The 18824-nt window shown below is 39.5% G+C and overlaps 4 protein-coding genes and 1 non-coding gene across 5 annotated transcripts; 4 read left to right on the top strand and 1 right to left on the bottom strand.

The window, feature by feature from the left end:
• Positions 1–3673: 3673 nt before the first annotated feature.
• Positions 3674–3746, bottom strand: ATC70_004229. The gene has a single exon. It is a non-coding gene; the product is annotated as a tRNA-Lys (tRNA).
• Positions 3747–4332: 586 nt separating this feature from the next.
• Positions 4333–5250, top strand: TIMM9 (Mitochondrial import inner membrane translocase subunit Tim9; the record flags this gene model as incomplete). Its single annotated transcript, XM_064823536.1, has 1 exon — positions 4333–5250. The coding sequence occupies one exon, from the start codon at positions 4333–4335 to the stop codon at positions 5248–5250; it is 918 nt and encodes a 305-aa protein (XP_064688361.1).
• Positions 5251–5672: 422 nt separating this feature from the next.
• CDA2_2 (chitin deacetylase) lies at positions 5673–6332 on the top strand (the record flags this gene model as incomplete). The annotated part of the gene is made up of 1 exon (XM_064823535.1): positions 5673–6332. The coding sequence occupies one exon, from the start codon at positions 5673–5675 to the stop codon at positions 6330–6332; it is 660 nt and encodes a 219-aa protein (XP_064688360.1).
• Positions 6333–11320: 4988 nt separating this feature from the next.
• On the top strand, positions 11321–13564 carry NPR2 (Nitrogen permease regulator 2; the record flags this gene model as incomplete). Its single annotated transcript, XM_064823534.1, has 7 exons — positions 11321–11365; positions 11421–11508; positions 11565–11612; positions 11670–11756; positions 11809–12468; positions 12545–13359; positions 13430–13564. The coding sequence occupies 7 exons, from the start codon at positions 11321–11323 to the stop codon at positions 13562–13564; spliced, it is 1878 nt and encodes a 625-aa protein (XP_064688359.1).
• Positions 13565–15000: 1436 nt separating this feature from the next.
• ATC70_004225 (uncharacterized protein) lies at positions 15001–18794 on the top strand (the record flags this gene model as incomplete). Its single annotated transcript, XM_064823533.1, has 7 exons — positions 15001–15026; positions 15085–15291; positions 15352–15940; positions 16000–16989; positions 17047–17969; positions 18025–18088; positions 18144–18794. The coding sequence occupies 7 exons, from the start codon at positions 15001–15003 to the stop codon at positions 18792–18794; spliced, it is 3450 nt and encodes a 1149-aa protein (XP_064688358.1).
• Positions 18795–18824: the final 30 nt, after the last annotated feature.

Raw genomic sequence — 18824 nt, 5'->3', positions numbered from 1 at the left:
TTCCACAGATTGCCAGTCCTTACTCTACTTTCGTCTCTAATCGCCCTTTTGAGACAGCAACATTTATCCAACAGCACAGCCCCTCAAATCATAAATAAAAAACTGTTGATACATACAGTTGCAGCTTGCGCAATTTGTGAATGTGTTCACTCTATAACTAGGCTGCTTTATCCAACCCTCTATTCGGCCATTATCACTAATGCTACAGGCGAATCGGTATTAGTGTGTATAGTTTTGATAAAAGAGTTGAAAAGAGATAATAAATTAGTCAAAGCAGATCTAACTATCAAATGAGCACCAGGTTTATAGTTGTCCAACTACAGTAAACAAATAAACATAAGAAAAAGTAAAAAATAGAAAGTAAAACATAAATGTATATAAAAGAGTGTACAGTGGATCGATTATAGTATGGGATATCATTATAACATAATAGATTTATAGTCCATAAACATTTTTGCAGCCCTAATATGGAAACCGAGTTGCCTGGCATCTGTCAGGCCTGGCTAACATAATAAATGTTCAGCCCCTAGTAGTAAACACTTCCAAATCCTTAAAAAGGAAAGAAATTGATCTGACAAGTATTTTGATAGACTGGCGCTATTAAGTATAGAATGCAAGAAGAATAGCATGAATAAATATAGTGCCATGTAATTTGCCACCTATTTTCCGTACGCTTCAAAAGCATCTATTACTGTATTGCCTTCATGATAAAAAGGGCATTTGGGTTTGCCAGCCAGCACCACCAGCCAAAATTAATTCAAACCCAGGCTCATAGTCTGTTCCAGATTGGCCAAATTTTGATGATTTTCGACTCGATTGAACTATTTTGCCAGATTCGACTATATAAAATATGAAGATCATCTTATGCGTCTTTAAGCTTTCTTGAAGTGCTTTTCAAGGCGCATCCAATGGCACCACGTTAGACAGATATTTTAAGTAAACTTATTGAGTAATTTACGAAAATATGAAAAGAGGCTTTTGGCCAAAATGTTGAAATTTTACATATCAAAATCCCGCAAAGATGATTTCAGGTGTTACGTTAGATCGATAGTAACATTTTGATTCAAGATATCCCATAGTAAAAGTCTTCATTTTCAAGGTGAAAAACGCGATCGTTTGATTTTTAATGAAAACCAGGAGGGGTACCTCATGCTTTTTGGTCGATTTTTGGTCATGTTTTTTTTGATCCCCAAAAAGTTGAGTAAAGGTTGTTGAGTCTGTAGCGGTTGCGGACATTCAGTAACTCAGCAAGAGTCGGATCATGATTTACATTGTTTCTCACTGTCTACATTAGGACATTAGGTTCGACACAGAAGTGAATCATATAATCGATTATGATGGTCTCTGATAGTGAAGGATAATGATGGCTACAGATCGTATCATCATGGCTGATTGAACGAATCAGATCCTTCAATTGACTGATATTAGATAAACATGATACGATGTATTGACTCAGTTGAAACAACAAGATAGATTGATGATTCATCAGTAATGATCTCTTATAAATAGGATGTGTTTGAATCAGTTAATAAATCTAGAAGTTTTCGTATCTGGTTACTTTTTACAGTCTTCCTTTTTTGAAATCTATCTTAATTTGTTAATACTGTATCTTTGAATACAACAAAGGTGTCAGAAAGTAACTGCTAAATGAGAGCAACTGTTTGATGCTATTCTGACCATCTTAAACGGCCTTGAACGCGAGAAAACGTAGCTCAAATTCACTCAGATTTTGGCGTATTAGGGATACTAAGGAATAGAAAGGGGGAAATACCAGTATTCTGCTTGTCCGTATATGAGGTAGCTACGTGTATATGGATGTGAAACACTACATAAGAGTCGTATCACAGATAATATGAAGGGTTTTTATGTGTAAGTGGAGGGTCAAAATGAAAGTAGCAGTATTTTGATAAAATGAGCAAGGGCAATCGATAGCGGGAGCTGCCGCTGCGCAGGCTGGTTATCACCGAAGCGAAAGTAGAGTGCCATGCGAAGCATAAACACACTTGTAAATAATAAAAGATCAATTTATAGTCATCTTGGTTTATTTTTTAACACATGAGTGTTATATTTTATCTATAATTTAAAGCGTTAAAGTTAATGGTTCTTGTAGAAGAGTGAGAACTACTGAACTCTGTCAACGACATCCCATTATCAGGCATATACAGACTTTATGCGTAACTCTTCTTTAGTCGTCAGTATAAATATTCAATCAGTTTGCAAAAATAATAAAGATTGCCTTTCATGTCAAACAAAGCTTTTCGTATACATTTAGATACACATATAATCTGTGCGTAACCTTTTAGTTAGTATAAATATCAAATCAATTTGCAAAATAATAAAGGATTATCTTTTATCTCAAATCTACTCTTGTATATATATATTTATCTATGTTGTGCCAGAAAGGCTACAACTGTCTATAAAGATTAAGGTATCTGAATGGGTAGATATGTCTGTGTTGTGCAACAACATGGACAAGCTACGATAACTGAAGTGCATCTCAGCTATCAAGGTGCTGAGGTTTACCAGATGTGAAAAGTGTTGTACAAGATAACTTGCTACTTTGACATCCAGAATTTAGTATAAATACGGTAACTCTTGTCTTCATCAATATGTCTAGTTTTTGTGTCTGATCTTATTCAAGTAAGTTTTTTTTATTGTTTTTGTGCTATCAAACATTTTTTTTCTATAAGCTAAAAATTATAATCCATTTATTCTTTGCGCTTAACAATCTAAGTCTACTTTATAAACTATATCTATACACAGTGTTACAAAGTGGTTTATTGTAGTGTGAATAATAAGAGTGGAGATAGAGTAAATATATAGATAAATAACCAAAGCAGATTCGTATGTAGAAATGAGCACCAGGTTTATAGTTGTCCAACTAGTAAAGAATATAGAAATAAAGAAAGGGATGTGCAAATAAAGTGATAAAGGTAGATAAAGTACAATGAATCGAGGTATTAATGTATACAAGGGACCCAAGGGATCTTATAATTGATAAGTTCAATGAAATAACAGACAATGAGCTATAGAGCTATATAAATATGGATTTAAGTAGGAATGAGATAATATTTTATTGTTTGATATCATTTGAATGAATAATGTGTCCTGAATCCTATTGCTATAGTATATAATTTGTAATGAAGGGCTGATCCTTCTATAATTGATTCTGATACACTTAGTAATCCTAAAAGCTTGAACGATTCTTATAGCTGGAAAGCTATATTTGTTGTTGAAAGATGGTGAATGTTGATAGTGATAATGTTACTGGAGGATGAAAGGTTTGATAATGTGGAGTTGCTTCCCATTTGTGTGCTTCCATTAGAAAGGAGAGATGTTTAAGAGTTTGAATTGACATCTGTCAAAATAAAACGAGACTGAATGGTAACTGATTTGTCATTCTTGAGATAGGGTTCAGAGCATATTCGAATATAGGAAGCATTTAAGAGTTTAATGTCAAATTGTAGCAACAGAAGTAGGAGCCAATATAGTAAGCAGTGAAGCGTAGTTTATTTGATAGTATAGACAATTTACAGCAAAAAGAGAGATTCAGTTACAAAACCAAAGTCGATTTGTAACAACAGGGCACAAGAAAAAAATAATAAACTAAAAAGGGGAAAAGTGAGACGTTTGTATTTCAAAATAAATAAAAAATAAAAAATAAAAAAATGTTAGCCCAACGGGGGGGTCGAACCCCCAACCTTGAGATTAAGAGTCTCACGCTCTACCGATTGAGCTAGCTAGGCCCCACCTTCGCATCCATATTTTCCGCCTTTCTAACCTGGCATGTTACTCGGTATTTGTGCTTGCACGTTTAGGTGTGCTGCGGTGCGTCTGGCCGGTTTCTACCTTGAGTCCTGTTCGTCTCCCCCGTCTTGCGGCGCGGCCATTGCCATTCTTCCTTCTGTTTCTCCTCTTCTCTGGTGGGTTTTGATGCCGTTTTCATTACTGGTCCCCTCCCTTTAGCAGCTTCCCTCAACCTTTAATTTAAAACATGCTTTTTCCCGCCGAATCACTGTTAGTCTTGCAACATATGATCATACCGATTCCGCAGTTGACTACAATTGTAAATAAATAAAATCCAATATTAAACTGAGCTAGCTAGGCATCTCTTTCCGTTTTTCATCACTTTTTGCCACCCTCTCCGTAAAAAATCTCCTTAAAATCACGAAAAACGCTATTTTCCCAACAATCAGCAACTCAATCAACTCCAAAACTATACCAGTATACTTGCCTTTAGTCTCTGTCTATTGTGTTATAGTTTCAAGTTTATTGAACATCTTCTTCATATTTTTTTGGATCCTCAACAATTTCTAAAAAATAATCAGCAATATGCCCGAGTTTCAGCACCCAACTGATATGAATCAGGTTACTGTTATCATGCAACAGTTACAACAACAACTTGCCTCACTCTCTGAACGTGTTAATCAACATGATGGTATTTTGGCTCGTCTCGATGCTTTGGAAAAGGAAAACCAAGCCTTGAAAAAAATTTTACACGACAAGGATCTGGTCATTGAAAAATTGCAAGCCACGTCACAGGATTCTGTTACAAGCACCCCCATCAAGGGGGCATCTGGATCCACCACCTCTGCTACTGCCACCACTGATTCTGGTACTATTAGCTATTCTACTATAGCTAAGAAGGCTGCACATCGCCCTGATCCAACTAAAGCTACTAAGAGAAAGTTGGCTGCCGGTCGTCTCTTCAAAACGTCTGCTACTAAGGGTCCCCAAGGATATCAATATGTATATATTGGTAGATCTGGTAAGATCTTACGCTCTGAAATTCGACGCACTCTCAAGGCCATTGGGGTGGATACTTCTCGTATCCTCGACATCAACTTCCCTGCCTCCGAAGCTATTGGTATTCTCTTGCATACCCAATATGTTGCTGAATTCTTGGCTCTGCTCCGTGCAAGTGAATCGGAAATATTGGAGGATTTTGACCCGTTGAATCCTGCTAATATTGCCGACCCAAAGTACGATGCCTACTCTGAACACGATCGAATGGATCTTATTGCTGAGATGGTCAATGCTCGCAGCGTAGATGCTCTGTCCCATATCCGCCCACTTAATGTGAGTAGTGTTGGCCGTTGGTTCCTGGATCTTGGATGGATAGGTCAAGCCGAACTGGACGAGGCTGTTGCTGGTGCTATGGACCGACTAAAGGAAAAAGACCCTAAAAAGGCTGCTTTCTTGTTCAAGCGTCGCCGTGATACTTCTACTGATTCTGAAATGGAGATCTAATGTCTCTTAACAATGAATCATGGTCTGGTAATTTGAATAATGTGTCTGTCCCCCCGGTTTTTGTCTCTCTCTCTCTTTGGAATGCGAATGGTCTTCGTCAAACAACAGTTCATGATGTTATTTCTCATATTGTTGATACTCATGTTCTGTTTGTCACTGAAACTTGGCTCACTTCTGGTTCCTATCCGATTGACTGGTCTCAATACCACTTGTATGGTTCAAAAGTACCTGGTGCTTTCAACCGTGGTTCTGGTGGTATCACTGCTTTTGTCTCTCCTTCTTGCCCCTTTACGGTCTTCCAACTCCCTTCATACAATCCGCACACTCTGTCTCTCAAGGTTGGCACCCTAACGGTTCATTGTGTTTACTTTCCTCCACCCTTATCCTCTGATAAGGTGCTCTCGGCCCTCAGCTCATTACCTATGACTAGGGATACTATTCTCTGCGGTGATTTCAATGCTCGGTTGGGTCCTCTGACTGGTGATGCTATCTACAATGCTCGTGGTAATGCTCTCAAACCTTGGTTTGACGAACATTGCTTATCTGTGCTTAATGCGTCTTTGGCTTTTGGTGTCAAGACTTATTCTTCTTTTCGGCAGCAGCAAGAATTGAGTAGTATTATCGATTTGTTTCTGACAAATATTGGTGATGTTGCTTTGGTGAACCCTCAACTGGTGGTTGAGTCTGATCTGTCTCTTGGTTCTGACCATCGATTGATGTCACTTACTTTCGGGTATGTGCCACCTCTCGATGACACTGTGGCTCCTGGTGATTCTGTTCTGGCTCCTAGGCGGCAATGGAAGCTCTCGAAATTGACGAAAGAGAGGCCTTTGGGCCTACTCCGTGAATCCTTTCGATCTTCTGTTGCTCCTCTGGTTGTTACTCTCTCTGGTTTGGTGTCTGCTCCTCCTGGTACTCGTCCCGACATTGATGCACTCAACGGTTCTTTGAACCAATGTTTGTATGAATGTTTGGATAGCTCAATAGGTGTGAAGTCTGGCCGTCCTGGCCATTGGAAGAAATACTGGACGCAAGAGATCCAAGACGCTGCTACTGAACGGGATCGTCTCTACAGTCGATGACGGTATGCCCTTGGGTATACTAAGATTGATTGTTGGGTCTTATACAAGCAAGCTCATCGCCGTTTTCGCTCTCTGGTACAGTCTGCTAAGCGCAAGTCCTGGCATAAGTTCTGTGGTGCTCTGGAAAGCGTATAACTTTATCAAGTTAACTTTACTGTTTTTTTTTTACTCTTTTTTTTCCGTGAATTTTAGTCTATAAAGCCTCAAATTCCACAGTAACCCCTATAAAAAAAACCAGTTTTTCTGCGCTATTATCAGTATAATTGACAGTTCTACTAGATTCTTTTGTTTAATCATCAAATTCTGCTTCCCTGTAATTGCTCTAGAAAATGAGACCTTATTTTAGCACCAAATGCAATACTTCCTTTCAAAATTGGTTGTTAACCCTAAATTCGCAGTTTGCAATGGCTAAAGCAATGTTCTTCCTTGATAACAACAGCACAGAAACGTCTGTATTGTGCTGAAATCTATAGAATAATTTCAGGGAGTACTTTGATCGATGTTGGCTCGCAAAAGAAAACATATTTTATGCACACTACTGTAGCAAAAATTAGCTCTTGAGCGATTGTTTTTGGGTATAATTTGGCTCGAGAGCTAATCCTTTCAACAGTGTGTAGTAGCTCCATGAAGTCATTTAAGCCCGTTTTTACTACAGTTCGTTGCTATCGACTCTTGTATCACAGAATTTGTAGACATCATGAGTGTCTGTTTGCTAGATCTGGATAAACAATTTTGTTGTTGCGACCCCATCGTACAGGGACCAGTCTGGCGTGTCTACTATCAACTATTTTTTCTTATCCATGTTTTCAACCTTGTGGATAGACTTTAAGTAGTTCGGCGGCTGGATATGGTATCTCTGTTATGTTCGACCATTAAAAAGCTGTCTACTAACCTGATAAGCATTTTGCTGAATACAAGCAAGTCATTAAATTCAAAGTCGCATAACATTATTGACGCTCAAGTGCCAAGGTTACTGCAATTGCACATTTCAAAAAGCAAGGTCTGGGCATTGGAACTGGAATAAAAGCAATTATTACTTTAAAATTGAGTTCTGTACAATGCAGAACATCTGGGCCATCAGACAAAAGTGTAATTGACTTACTCTTCTAGCAATGCAACTCACTACGCTTTCGTTTTAGGCCGAGTTCTGTTCAAATCTAGCCATTTCCAAGCTCGAATAACTCATGCCACAAAGCGTTTTGAGCGCTTGGAATAGCACTGAATGTCTCCTCTTTGTCACGCTTTACATTGTGATGCTTTATCCCAATTTTTTTTGGGCAGTTGCAAATTCATGAAAATCATCGTTTTTCCATGACTATTAGCAAGGGAAAATTCATGAAAATCAAACGATCGCGTTTTTCACCCCAAAATGAAGACTTTTCCTGTGATACATATCAGATCAAATTGATGGTAAAGATGAAAGGCAACATTGGAAACTACTTTTATAAAATTTTTATATGCTGAATATTGACATATTCGCAGAAAACCCATTTTCACATCTTTGAAGATTGCTCATTATTTTCAATTTGAAAGCTGAATGCAACTAGCATCACTCGATGCGCCTTCATTGACTCTTTATAAATGTATTAGAAAGTAAAGTATAACAATGACAATATTCATAATTAAATTTAGCAAAAACGTTTAAAGGATGTGAGATCAAGTCGAATTTGAACACGAAAACACCCACTGCACAATTCCAAATTAAAGTGCAGCAGTTACGGCTTCCACGGCGGAAAATTGAGAGCAAATCTACTGGTCGTGACGTCGGTTAGGGTGCCCTCTCATTTTTTTATAGGACGGTTTTTTATCCTTTTTGCAAAACGCGTTTATCATCAAACACAATTTGTTTTGGAACCCTTTTGATTGAAAATAACACTCTAGCTTCTGATAACACGGCCTTGTATTGTTAAAAGTACTTGACACTGCTTGTTTGAAGTGGAATATAGTAGGTACCAGTCGATAACGAGCATTGGAAGGCGAAAAATCAGCACTAATCAAATTTGTTTATTATGTTTTGATAATTTTCTTTGCCTGTTTAACGTGAATGTTTCTGTCATTACTTCTCTGCTATCTCTGTTGTCTGCTTCTTTGGTTCACCATGTCTGGCGGTTACTTCTTTGGTCTTCTTCTGGTCTCTGGTGTCGTTCGTTCTTTGGTTTTTCTATGGTGTTGGCGTTGCTTCTGCTGCTGCTAATATGGTCTTTCCTGGTCTACTGTCTTCGGTGTATGCTCATTCTCTGGTCTATATCCGGTGATTGCGTATCATCTGGTCCATCTATGGTAGTGGTAAGTGGTAAGTATCTTCTCTCTTCTGGCCGCAATGATATAAAACTTCTTTGAACGTTTGTATTATTGCTTCTTTTCTCATGATAATGCATTCATGATGTTTGCTTTGTTGCATTTTTCTTCTTCTTTTTGTTGGTTGTGTTGCTTTACATCCAACTATTACCATGCATGTTGCTCATGTATGCATTTTTGTTGCAACAACAGCGAGCTGTTTTGAAGGTCTCTGATGTTGTGTTTGTTACACTTTTCTTTTACTCACTTTGTGTGAGTATCCCTTTTTTTTTGCCTACGTACTGCTATACTCCTATAGTAGTATGTTCTTTTCTTTACTTTCTTTTCTTTTATTATGTTTCTTTTGAAGCATATCTTTTTTACGTTGTGTGGATGTGCCTATCCCTGAAGCTCAACAAGACTTTATCCGAGGCCAGGAGGTAGATAGGCCGCCTCCACTTGGTTATCGCTACTTACTTTAGTGATGATTGAGAGTCTCAACGCCAGAATTTAAAAGCTAGGTGGTGTAAGTAAGGCATGCTTTAGCATTTGAGGGAAATTTGATGATAGTAACGGCTATATTGCTATATATGGCGGAGCTTAAAATTTTGCCTCACATCAAAACAGGGGGAAACTCTCGCAAATTTTTTTTAGGTCAGCGGAGTTTTCAAGCAATCTGATTGGCTAAGAGGTTGAAACGGCAAAGGATAATCAAATGCCATTCTACTGATATTTCTTCTAATTTACTCTTAAATAAACATTTTGATTGCGATTCGGTATTCATGATTGCGTTCCGAAGCCAGTAGTGCTTTCACGGCTGCAGTTAATAGGTTCTCTTGATAGAAACAGGAATATGCTTCTCAAATTTCTTCTTTAGAATCTCTCCCTGATGCGTGTGTGCAACATTACTGTCAAATCAGCTAGAAGACGAGCAGTTGCTCCGATGACTCGGCCAAGCAGAGAACAACATTTGGTGCCTGCTATAGAATTTCTGGTTTCTGTGTATGAAGGTATTATGCATATTTCTGTGAATTATGAAGTTGGAAAATATTGCTGACGGCTCTACTAGTCGAGTGATAATGCACTTCATTAAATAATGTAGTATCCCATTTGAGTACAGTTTTCTCCCCTGGTATTTCCCTCTATTCTAATCTTACTCCTCGTCGCAAAAATGAGACTATTTACATCATCTGCAATCCTCAAAGAAGCTTCAGAGCGATTTACTTTGCCAGTATGATCTAGTTCTCTTTTCTCTGATGAGATAGAGTATAATTTGCTCGATTTAATCAGAGATTCGAGAATTACTCCTTTACTAATGTTCGTAGTTATTAGTAACACTAGTAAGTTACTAACTGATAGCGAGAATTTATCATTACTGTTCACTTTCTAATGTAGAAGCTGATAAGAGCATTTCGTGATGTGATTAAAGTTAAGGTCTCATTCTTCGTGATAACCCATTACAGCGAGTGTGTGTTTCAACAGAAAACATTATCAGTATCCTTCACTTTTATAGATTGCTTCTAGTAGTAGTATAACTGAAGTATTTATTTATAGTAGTCATCATCATCATATGTGTTGTGCCAGAAGGGCTACAACTGTCTATAAAGATTAAGGTATTCTTGATGGATAGATATGTCTGCGTTGTGCAACAACATGGACAAGCTATGATAATTGAAGTGCATCTCAGCTATCTAAATACTGAGGTTCACCAGATGTGATAAGCGTTGTACAAGATGAATTGCTACTTTGACATTCAGAACTTAGTATAAATAGAATAACTCTTGTCTTCATCAATAAATCTTTAGTTTTTTGTGTCTGCTCTTATTCAAATAAGTCTTTTCTTGTTTTTATAATATCGAACCTTTTTTATAAGCTACAAATAATAATCCTTTTATTCTCTGTGCTTAACAATATGTGGTGTTCTTTGCAATTTCCATAATTCTCAATTCTCCAGTGTTTGGCGGTTAGCCTGTTTTGATAATATACAATCGATGATTAAACAAATGCCTGGTTGATGAGTTTTCGATGCTGTTTGAAATGCGTTTGCATTGTCGAGCTTCGTTTTCTCTCAAACCTCTTGTATTCTGATTTGGATAACTGTGAATGATTATATTGTAATGATCCAGCGTAATCTGCTGTGCTTCAAGCACAGTGTTTAGCGGTACTCTACAGTATACATGCAGCATTACCATGATCCACAATCATCCTGCAAAATTAATTTTCTTTGCGATTGTAAAGATCATCACTGTTGTGCACAATCAAAATGCGTACATTGGACATTTGTAGCGGTAAAAGAGCTATGAAATCAAAAAACGCGAGCAACTTCAGTTTTAATTCCGTAATCATAAGATGTATTTAACATCTACAGTGATCTTGAATCCGATGCAAATCTATTGAATCACTGTGAATATGCTCATGTTGATAAATCAAGCAATGTGATGAATCACATCTAGACAAAAGTCGTCCACTTTATATAGAAGATTTTCAGGAGTATACACTCCGGCAAAAGTACAATGCTAGCGCTGAAGAGTTAGAATGATACGATCCATTATCTGCTGCAACATCTTGTGCAGCAGCAGCCTTCAACACTCGAAAGCGCCAAACGTCTCATTTATGGTGATACCTTGACGTCATTTAAAACCGACGAGAAAATCGGTATCAAACTGAAGATACGCCTTTGTTTTTTTCTTCCCACAAACAAATACAATCTTATGAGTTCTTGGTGGTCATTTGGAGGGGGATCGACAACAAAGAAGGTCTATAGCTGCACAAGTATACACACCACACTACATAGACTGAAAAGCGTAATAGGAACCCGCTGTAGCAACTCAAGCAGTACCCTCACAGCAGTCTTTTAAAGCAATGAGCAATGCATTTCGAAAAGGCGTTCAATACAACAGTAAATATCAAACACGCTGACATACAACTTGCTTCTTACCAGCACACATCTAATAGTGAAAATCGTATTGAGAGGCGATGTCATGACAGGCAAAAGCAATCTTTGTAGGTGCAGAAATGAACAGAGCGATTTATGCATTAATTAACAGTGAAACATGAAAGTTCATCGTCTTCAAGGATCTGAATTCAACGAAGAATACACATCGACACCGCAGATCCAAGTAGCCAATATACCTTGGCACTACAAAGGTATTGGTAAATGCATTTGGCTTTGTCAATAAGCTATTGACTCGCTTCAAAGACTCGAATGATATAGTAAAGATCGAAGTGTGGGATGTAGTGGATAAGGCGCACAATAAGAACAAGTCTGAAAGCAGCAAGGGCATCAAACTGGAACACAGGCCTAGCGACACAAAGGGCGACACAGCTGCAACATCGAATCCACAATCACCTCAACAGCAACAACAAGAAGATCAAGATGTATCCATGGGATTAGACGCTTCCACAGTCAATGTGTATCGCAACACACATGGAGCCATCTTGATGTTTGATACCACCAAGCCATGGACCTTTGATTACGTCAATCAAGAGCTGAAAAATGTGCCTGAAAGCATGGCAGTGCTTGTACTGGGCAATTTTTGCGACAAGACACAAGAGAGAAAAGTGGAAATGGATACCATTCACGCCACTTTGTATGAACATAATCAAGAAAGGATCAAAAACGGAGCGATCAAGCCCAATTTAATACGATACGCCGAGACAAGCATGCAATCAGGGCTAGGACTAAAGTATATCTACGAATATCTAGGCGTGCCCTTTTTGCAACTGATGATTGAGTCCCTGAATAAACAATTGGAACTGAAAGCAGTGGAAATTGTGGATTTGCTGGAAACTTTGGATACAGATGCTGATGTGCCTACAGGCATGCAGAGAAGACGAGGACAAGATAATTTTGATCAACGTAGGTGCTTGCTGTGTGTGTGTGTGTGTGTGTGTGTATGGGATGACATCCTCATAAAAGCGCTGACGCTGAATAGCTTCCGAGCCAAGATTAGCAAGACAGCAGGAAGAAATGAAATCAGCTTGGGATCAAGAGCTTGAAGATATCGCATCAGATCATCCGAGCATGCTAGATCAGTTCCCTCGTCGTCAAGAAACACCACCTGTACCTACTGCTCCTGTCAAATCTAAAAAGAAAATGGACGTGAAGCTTGTGCCTGAGCAGGTACCCGCAGTCGTTGATTTCAGTGTAGGCGATGAACTAAACGATGATTGGTTTGGTGAAGATGTCAGCAATGCCAACATCAATTTGCCTCAACCTGACAGACAAGACTCAGATGATGAAGGACCTGGCAACCCAATGGTGTTGGGTGACGAAGACGTAGAGCCTATCTTTTATAACAAACCATCCATCACACATGAACAGCGCATTGTTGTACAAGCAGAGCATGAGCCAGAACATCCACAGGAGCAAGTGCACAGCAGGCAAGGGGAAGAGGAGAAGCAGGAATACGAGGAAGAATATCAGCCCGTTTTCAAAAGTGAACTAAATGATGTGTGGAGTTGCAGCTTACGACGCTTATCCGGACCTGAAGTAATATCTGATAGTGAAGATGAGGATAACAGGATGCGTCAAACGGATTCGCCATTTGCACCAGAGAGTCCATTTATGGAATCACCTACATTCCAGAGCGGATTTGCTGGTGGTTATGAAGAGATTGGCGGATCAAATGAAAATCCATGGTCGATAGGACAATCCAAACTCACTTTGGATGAGAAACCTCGTATTCAGCATGAATGGCATCACGAGACAACTGAACATGAAGGAGAGCAAGGAGAGACGATTGAACCAGTAAGTAGCGTGTAGCAGTAGCAGAGAAGGAAATAGGTCTCCCTTTCTTAAAACATGTAACACTTACTAGGATACCACTATTGTTGATCAGCCAACAGTAGAGAAATCAAAAAAGAAGGAATCCTCGGGTAAAAAGAAGAAATCATCTACTTCCTCCTCTAGCAAAAAGAAGAGCAGTAGTAGTAAAAAGAAGAAACCTCAATAAACACAGATAAGCCTTTTTTTTTATGTATAAATTCAATGTACAGAGGAATAATGGCAAGATGAGATTGTCTAATAAAAGGAAGAAGTGTTTATATCAGGTATCAATTTTCCTCTGCACGGTGGAGATAATGATGGTGATGCTGAATGTCTTTGATCAAGGGGTTCAAAAAGGACAAAGTCTTGAAAGGGCGCTACAGATGCTGATGATGATAATGATGTTATTGATAATGATGATGTTGAGGTTGACTGATAGGGTATCGTATTACTATGACTGGTACCAAATAACAAGAGAGAGACATCGTTCAAAACCTGGTAATCTGTAGCTATTGAGTTCAATGGAGGGTCATATTCATATGATTCCATGCGTGGTGCCCTTGGTGGCATGAATGAGTAGTGGTTTGATGTAGCAGTGCTCATTGGACATGAATGCGATGATGATGGTGGCTGTGGCAACAGCTTGCTGTGGTAATTTAGTGGTGGAGATGGCAACATCAAATGATGTAGGCTAGGCAGCTTTGGTGGCTGTCTTTGCTGATTTGCATGATGATATGAATGATTGTACATTTTGTTATGAATTTGAATGTAACGAGAAAGAGAAATGGGTGAAAAAGCTCGGTTTGATAAAGCGAAAGTATATATGTTGGCCAAAAAAGGGGGGGGGGGTACACAAGAAAAAATAGAAAAAAAAAAAGATTACCACTATCACCATCATCTCGACTAATACTACTGCTACATCTCAGAAAAGGACTCTCTTCATAGGTGCATAATCCAGAAGAGTCCATTGACCAACTCATGATAGCTGTCATCATTTCACCATAGTTTACTCGCTTTGAATGCGACAGATGGGAGGCTTGTTTTTTTTTTATGTGCAACATCAACAAGGAAAAACAACAACAAATGCTTTCCCGGCTTGTGTGTGTATACACGTATGCTGCTGTCAATGGAGCACACACCTTTATATTCTGCTGTCATTGAGCATGGCGATGTTTAGTAGTGGAAAAAAAAAAAAAAAAAAAGAGTGCACATTCTAAAACTCGCTACCATCTCTTGAAATCCGTTGACATGCGACGCAAATCATGAAACACATCCTCAGGTATTACAAGGGCATTTGTTGTTGGCTAAATAAAATGTTCCTATAGACAAGAAGGATGACAATGTATGCAATTTAAGGTTTTTTAAGTGGAAAAGAAGGATGTCTTGATAGGAGAACGAGTAGTACGGATAGTACTGCCCGCCTTGATAAACGTATAGTAGAGAAAACACATGGTTGAGATATAAAAATAAGTTTTTAATTATCATATTACATTGCCATCAACAACATCCTCCTTTTTGTGAAATTGTTTATATTTGAATCTTAGACATTTTGGAGCATCAGACTTGTTGGCGTTTTTTCCCTTCTTCTTCTTCCTCTTCTTTTTCCCTTTTTCTCATCATAAGATGATAGCTTCATCATCGTCTGTTCGGTAAGACCAATCCCTCTGATGTGTGTATCAATTGGCTCACACAAGCGTATACAAAAAGAGTGGCAGTGAGAATTCGACCTCTCACAGAGAATGAAAAGCAGCATTGTCAAAATAATGCAATTGCATTTATACCAGACAACCAGCAGCAGATCATTGTAGGCGGAGACAGGCCATTCACGTTTGATTATGTGTATCCACCCACGTCGTCGCAGCAAGATGTGTACAATTCATGCGTTATTCCTCTGCTCAACAAGTTTATCAAAGGGTAATAGTGGCATTCGAATAAATTTGCGAAAAATCAGCGAGATTAACGACTGATGAGCAGCTACAATTCCACCATATTAGCATACGGCCAAACAGGAAGTGGAAAGACTTACAGTATGGGCATTGGCCTCGACTCGGTCATGAATGCGTCTACCAATGATGGCATTGTTCCAAGATTTATTGATTCGCTGTTTTGCTCTCTGGAATCCAAGAGATCACAGAATTACTCTTTTCAAGTTTGTGTCTCCTTTCTGGAGCTGCACAACGAGGATCTTGTCGATCTCTTGTGTCCCAATGTCAAAAGCAGAAGAGAAGGCCTCAACTTGACAATACGAGAAGACAGCCATGGCAATATATGCTGGTCTGGTGTCAGAGAGGAAAGCGTTTCCAACACAACCGAGCTGATGGGCCTGATACGAAAGGGATCCATTGCACGCACCACAGCGTCAACAGACATGAACAGCACTTCCTCAAGATCTCACGCTATATTCTCAATTATACTCAAGCAGTTTCAGGTCGAATCAGCAGACGAGACGCTTGTTGAAAACACAGCCTTACCTGACCACACGAATGCATCCAGTTCAGCAGCACAGACGACAAAGCGATTGGTGTCAAAGTTCCATTTTGTGGACCTGGCTGGATCAGAAAGGGTAAAACTATGAAAGCCTCATTGGTCAAATAGCATATTAACATTCTTTTAAATTCATAGCTGAAAAGAACTAATGCCGTGGGAGACAGGGCAAAAGAGGGCATCTCTATTAATACCGGTTTATTAGCATTGGGGAACGTTATTTCGGCCTTGGGGGATGAGTCTCGTCGTGTGTCTCATATACCATATCGGGACTCCAAGCTAACAAGACTCTTGCAAGACAGCTTGGGTGGTAATAGTCAAACATTGATGCTAGCATGTGCCTCACCTGCCGATGCCAACATGACAGAGACATTGAATACACTGAAATATGCTAATAGAGCTAGGAATATCCGCAATAGAGTTATCATCAATCAAGAAATAGGAGAATCAGATCGTCTCAAGGCCACCATCACGCGGCTGAAAGAGGAACTCAGGGGCACAGATGATTTTCTTCGTGCAGTGAATGATGAGATGGACAGCCTCAAGTCCCAAGTGGGGTCCCTTCATCATACACTAGATCAAACAACTTTTGAACTGGCCTCGGTCAAGTATGAGCGCGATACCTACAAGCATCAGTTGAGAGGTAGTGGTCAGCCGTTTGTTCAAGAGGCACTCATTCAAGAGTATGCAAATACGATTGAATCACTGCGAAGAGAGCTACTCCAATCACAGCAGCTACTCAATCAACAACAACAACAGCAGCAGTCTGCTGCATTATACGCCACCTCACTACAGATTGATCATATCGATTCATCGGCTACCTTGGTCGGATCAACCCATTCCTACACCAGTGCCTCACAATCACCCCTGCTTGGCAAGGAGAGTCCTTCAGAGAAAACGAATAGAAAAAAGAAGCACAGCTACAAATTTGGCAGTAAAAGATCAAAGACAATCCGACGAAGAAGCATCTCTTCATTGACGCTAAGCAGCAATACAACATCACCGAAGCAAATGCGAGGCGTCGACATTTTGACTCAAAAGAGCGTGAATGAACTGAATGAAAACCCGATCTTACAAGAAGCCAAAAAGAGCATGCAAAAAGAGACAGAGTTCCTCCAATCTGCCAGGGTGAGTAAGGTTCTCAAGTAACACTACTAACCTAATAAACTCACATTCTTGCCACAGATCTCAATAGCTCATCAAAATAGCACTTCATGGGAGTTCAAAACCAACGACATGGGCCAAAACCCTAAATCACTACAATATAGAAGACGCACAGTAGACATTACGCCACCCACAATTCCTGTAGCAGCCGTATTACAAAACGATTATATCAGCGAGAACAAGCGACTCTTGCAAAAGTTAAGCAGTGCCATCGAGAGCAAGCATCTGTTGATCCGCCAATTAGAGAAATGCGAAAAACTACGCGTAGATCAAGTAAAACAATTGAACCGCAAACTGCAAGACATTACTGCCAAAAAGACAACAGTTGTTTCGCAGTACAAGCGCGAACTAGCAGAGCTACGAAACCAATACGAATGCCGCATCAAAAAGCAACAAGTAGAGCAGCAAACACTACGACGCAAGCACATGCAATTGATCGGCAAATCAGATACAATGCGAAACCAGAATCAGTCAGTAATAGATCAATTGAACAGAAACATGGAAAAACTGACGCACGAAAAGAAGAAACTGATCAAGCGATTGAAATTGGAATCTGACAGAGCACGAGAGAAGGCGTTGGAGAATGGCAAGGAGACTTCAAAGATGAAGAGACAAGAAGCACAGCTTGTCTCGGCCAGAAAACGATTGGAAAGAGAACTTTTGCAGCAGAAATCAGCGTCAAAACGAGCTACAGAAGAGATTGTTGCACTGAATGGACAGATGAAGCAAATTGCTGTCATTTTGAAGAAAGTGTTGGCTAATCAGGGCAAGAAAGCACTAGCTGGAAGTGCTGTTACGGATCGCAACTTGTTGGCCAAGGCAGCAGCGTGTGCCAATGTCAGAGGGTACCTTGTGAAACAAAACGCTGTTAAAAAGGTCGGCGGCAAGTTTAAGGTTACATCTTTGCAACAACAAGTGTATCAGAAAAAGAAGCTTATTCACAGGTAAGTTCATGTATGTGAGTCACTGAGTGGCACTGAGTATTGACCAGCTATCCAGGGCTATTACACTGTATGTGAGAAACCAGTCCAATGCAAAAGTGAGTGAAGAGCTGATACAAAAGGTATGCATTTGATAGCTCTTCGTGCTCAACGACCATATACTAATGCTTGCTGCAGCGAGATAGGCTTAGAGAAGAGCAAAGAGAGCTCTTGGCAGAACGGCAGTTGATCTTGAAGGAAGAGCGAAAATCAAGCACAGAATGCACTTTGAATGAACCTCAGTATATGGATGAACGCATTGATCTTATCACACTACAAGTCGACACATTGAACCAACAGATTTCACATATCTTGGAGCAAAAGCAATCTGATGACGATGAACTAGACGAAAAGAACTGGATGGACATCATAGACAAAGACCTTCAGATTGATTTCTTTGACCCTGCGACAGACTCACAGGTAGCATACGAAATTGCGCTCTCACTGATTCGATCCATGCAGCCTGAAGAAGCTCGACTTATATCAGAATCTTTACTAGAGGATATCATATTATTGAAAACAGATCAATCAACCAGTTCAACACTTGTGCGTCATTTGAACAGCATGCTGTATTCATTGCAAACAGGGCTTGTGCAGATGAGAAGAGCAGTGATGCCATCCGAGCCAACATGGCGACAGTTGTCATGTAGTGTTGCCACGACAACAGCAGCTGTAGCAGCACCTGATACCATCAAAGCCGCAGATTTGCTGACACCACTGGACTCTGTGTTCATCAAGGTATTATCCAGACCTGTAGATATTAGATCTGGACTGGTGTTACCCAAATAACTATATACCAAATGCTTGATTTCCTGTGTA

The sequence above is a fragment of the Mucor velutinosus genome (genome assembly GCF_035048745.1).
Source record: "Mucor velutinosus strain NIH1002 chromosome Unknown tig00001540, whole genome shotgun sequence".
Taxonomy (NCBI): Eukaryota; Fungi; Mucoromycota; class Mucoromycetes; order Mucorales; family Mucoraceae; genus Mucor; species Mucor velutinosus.
The sequence above is the reverse complement of the archived record's forward strand: the minus strand, read 5'-3'. Positions and strand labels throughout refer to the sequence as shown.